Source organism: Halictus rubicundus, unplaced genomic scaffold (assembly GCF_050948215.1).
Source record: "Halictus rubicundus isolate RS-2024b unplaced genomic scaffold, iyHalRubi1_principal scaffold1205, whole genome shotgun sequence".
In the NCBI taxonomy this organism is placed as follows: Eukaryota; Metazoa; Arthropoda; class Insecta; order Hymenoptera; family Halictidae; genus Halictus; species Halictus rubicundus.
The window spans coordinates 16,948-21,225 of record NW_027489746.1 but is presented as its reverse complement, the minus strand read 5'-3'; the positions used below and the strand labels follow the sequence as shown (position 1 = coordinate 21,225).

The window sequence follows — 4,278 nt, the reverse complement described above, 5'->3', positions numbered from 1 at the left end:
CGTGCCATAGTTTTTGCGACCTAATCCGCAGGCGAGCGGCCTCGGTGCGACCGTGTCTCGGCGTTGACAATAGCCAGCTGATCGAGCTCGGCGCCGAGACCGGGTGAACGCACTCAGACGTAAACTTCGTGTTTACATCTAAACGGTTACTTGTCGCGTGAGCCACCGTTCCCATATTCCAAAATATCAAATCCGTCGCCCACCGTCCTTGTTTCCTGTGCAGTAGCGGCCGTTAGGGCATTGCCCTCGTGCGCTAGCTAACGTTCGACACTGCCAAATCCTTCGTCATTTTCAAAAACCCCACTCCTTATTCCTTCCGACGCCGGTGGCCACGCATAGTATAAATAACCCGCAATAACCGCGAAACGGGGTCTTTAGACACGCTCGATCGCTCGATCACAGTCTCGCTCTACTTTCGTTTATTCGTGCGCTCCACGACACTTCACTCTCCCAAATCGTGCGCTTCACGATTTGCGCGTTACATCTCCGACTACTATCTATTCTCCGCTTTCTTGTACCTCTGCACTTCACCGCTATGTTGTATACTTTCCGCTTTATTCTTAATACATTATTTATTATTTCATACAGTCCACTATTATTCTCTACCTGTCTCTATCGCAACCTATACCTCTTTCCTTTCGCTATAGTTCCAAACATTGGTCCTTCGAGCCGGATTCCTTTACGTACCATCTCCTATAAATTCCCAAACTCATTCTCTCACCTTATCACTCTAACGTCATGGACGCACTCGTCGCGAGTCAACATGTGTTGTTCGGGCGCATGGCTCGCACCGGCGACAACCTGCAGAAGCAGGGAAAGGCGAACCTCACCATCGGACTCCTCCAGAGCACTCTGGCCACCCTGGAGAAAAGATGGCAGCAGTTCGAGGAGCAAGACGACCGAATCAGATCCACGGCCACCCCCGAGTACCAACAGAGCGATTATTTCACCCTGGACCTATTCACGGAAGGCGAACAGGCCTACTCGCTGCAGAAGGGGCAGCTACTCGACGCACTGGCGCGCCTCGCGCCCACGTCAACCCCTGCATCGCCGAGCATCCCGCCTCCTGCAGCGTCCGGACCCAGGGCACGGTCCACGCTCCCGCGCATCGACTTACCGGCCTTCTCGGGTCAGTACAGCGAGTGGACGCGGTACAAGGACCTCTTCTCGTCGTTGGTCCTTGACGACCCGTCGTGGAGTGACGCCGAGAAATTCCACTACCTGTCCGCCAGCCTCACCGGAGAAGCCGCATTGCTGATCCGCCGCATCCCGATGTCGGCTGATAATTTTCATCGGGCATGGGAGCTGCTGGCGCACAGGTACGAGAACCGCCGGCTCCTTGTCGATGCCCAATTCGACATCCTTTACGAGACGCCCGCCTGCACCACGCACACCGCCAGGGAATTGAAGCGGCTCCTCGACACCAGCTGCAACGTGGCCTCAGTGCTGAACGGCCTTGACGTTCCCGTCGACGACAAGGCCCACTGGATGGTCCAACACGTCGTGCGGCGCCTGGACGCAGAGACCCTGAAGCACTGGGAGACATCCTTGGGGTGCAGCACGGAACCACCCACGCTCTCCGAGCTGCTGGATTTCCTGGAGACGACGATCCGCACCCTGGAGGCCTACGAGAGTCGGCATGGACACCTCGTGCCCATTCGGCAACCCCCAGCGAAGGGAGTCGAAGCCGTCCACGTCGCCGCCGACCAGCCCTCCACAAAGTCACGGTGCGGAATCTGCCGAGGTATGCACCTCTTGTGTTTTTGTGACGCTTTCAGAAGTAGGACGCCGCTGGACCGCCTCCGGGTCGTGATCTCCAACCATCTGTGCCACAACTGCTTGGGACACCACGCCGTCGCAGCCTGCCGATCCAGCAAGACCTGCCAGCGGTGCACGGAGAGGCACCATACCATGCTCCACGACGCGCTCGCGAAGGGCAGCCGCCCTCCGCCAGTCAACTCCATGCACGTCGTCAACGGCTCGGAACACTCTGAGGAACCGCTGTCGGTGCTCCTCGCCACTGCCCTCGTGTCCGTTCGGTCAGCAGGCCAGACCGTCGTCGCCAGGGCGCTGATCGACCCCTGCTCCGAGGTGTCGCTGGTCAGCGAGTCGCTGGTACAGCAGCTACGACTCCACCGGAAGCCATGCTCACAGGTGGTGGTGGGTGCCGGTGCCAAGGCCACGACGACCGCAAGAGGGAGAGCCTATATGGACGTCGCCTCAAGACACCAAGCGGACCTCTCCTGTGCAGTGGAAGCGCTGATCCTCCCCCGGTTGACGTCATACCGGCCGCGCTGCCGGACCTTCGCTCCAACCTGGCCGCATATCGCGGGCCTCACTCTCGCAGATCCGTCCTTCACGTCATCCACCCCCATCGACCTACTCCTGGGAGCGGACGTGTACCCGCAGGTCCTGCTGGCGGGCATCAGCAGCGGAGGGCATCGAGGTCCGGTCGCGCAGGAGACCATCTTCGGGTGGATCCTGTCAGGCCCGATGACAAGTCCTGGGCCCTCGACACCCACGGCAACCAGCCACACCTGCACCATCAACGAACTGGCCACTCCAGCGTCCGAGGTCCAGACCGTGCAGCCCGCCGGTCACCTCCACCACGCCGGGAGACCGGACATCCCGGCGGATTGCGCCGTACACGGCACGTCAGCATCCCAGCTGCCCAGCCATCCGCTCTGGTGGCTCGGACCTAGCTGGCTCACCAACCCAGAGGGGCCAAGGAGCAGCACACCTCCGACGAGCGCCGCATCTCCCTACGACTCCGGTGCATCCGATGGCGGGCAGCGCCAGCGACCGGTGACAAAGCTCGTTCCCCTGCATCGCGCGGCAGACGCGTAAACGACGGGCTCCTCGCGAACAATATCCTTCCGACAACGTGTACCCCACCGCAACGTAGTATGTAAGCTCACCGCCCTGCATTTCATCGCGTCATTCATTCATTCACCAACGCTCATTAGCATCCCGCTCACCCGCGCGCGTTCATTTCGTTCGACGATTGTCGAAGGCGGGCGGAATGTTCGAAATCACTGCAGGCGTTACCGAGAATCTCGGTAACACCAACATCATTTCTCGTGCCATAGTTTTTGCGACCTAATCCGCAGGCGAGCGGCCTCGGTGCGACCGTGTCTCGGCGTTGACAATAGCCAGCTGATCGAGCTCGGCGCCGAGACCGGGTGAACGCACTCAGACGTAAACTTCGTGTTTACATCTAAACGGTTACTTGTCGCGTGAGCCACCGTTCCCATATTCCAAAATATCAAATCCGTCGCCCACCGTCCTTGTTTCCTGTGCAGTAGCGGCCGTTAGGGCATTGCCCTCGTGCGCTAGCTAACGTTCGACACTGCCAAATCCTTCGTCATTTTCAAAAACCCCACTCCTTATTCCTTCCGACGCCGGTGGCCACGTATAGTATAAATAACCCGCAATAACCGCGAAACGGGGTCTTTAGACACGCTCGATCGCTCGATCACAGTCTCGCTCTACTTTCGTTTATTCGTGCGCTCCACGACACTTCACTCTCCCAAATCGTGCGCTTCACGATTTGCGCGTTACATCTCCGACTACTATCTATTCTCCGCTTTCTTGTACCTCTGCACTTCACCGCTATCTTGTATACTTTCCGCTTTATTCTTAATACATTATTTATTATTTCATACAGTCCACTATTATTCTCTACCTGTCTCTATCGCAACCTATACCTCTTTCCTTTCGCTATAGTTCCAAACAATAGCAAAATACACCAGATTATACCAGAATATACTTGAATATACTAGAATATAGCAGAATACACTAGAATATACTAGAATATACTTGAATAAACAAGAATATAGCAGAATACAGTAGAATATACCTGAATATACTTGTATATAGAAGAATAGCCTAGGCTATACAACAATAAACTTTAATATAGCAAAATACACCAGATTATACCAGAATATACTTGAATATACCAGAATATAGCAGAATACACTAGAATATACCAGAATATACTTGAATAAACAAGAATATAGCAGAATACAGTAGAATATACCTGAATATACTTGTATATAGAAGAATAGCCTAGGCTATACCACAATAAACTTTAATATAGCAGAATACACCAGATTATACCAGAATATACTTGAATATACCAGAATATAGCAGTTTACACTAGAATATACTAGAATATACTTGAATAAACAAGAATATAGCAGAATACAGTAGAATATACCTGAATATACTTGTATATAGAAGAATAGCCTAGGCTATACCACAATAAACTTTAATATT

General features: G+C 54.0%; 1 protein-coding gene across 1 annotated transcript; it reads left to right on the top strand.

Moving 5' to 3' along the window:
* The first annotated feature begins 738 nt into the window (after positions 1–738).
* Positions 739–2,847, top strand: LOC143364991 (uncharacterized). The gene has a single exon (XM_076805003.1). It carries the CDS (start codon positions 739–741, stop codon positions 2,845–2,847), a length of 2,109 nt encoding a protein of 702 aa, XP_076661118.1.
* Positions 2,848–4,278: the final 1,431 nt, after the last annotated feature.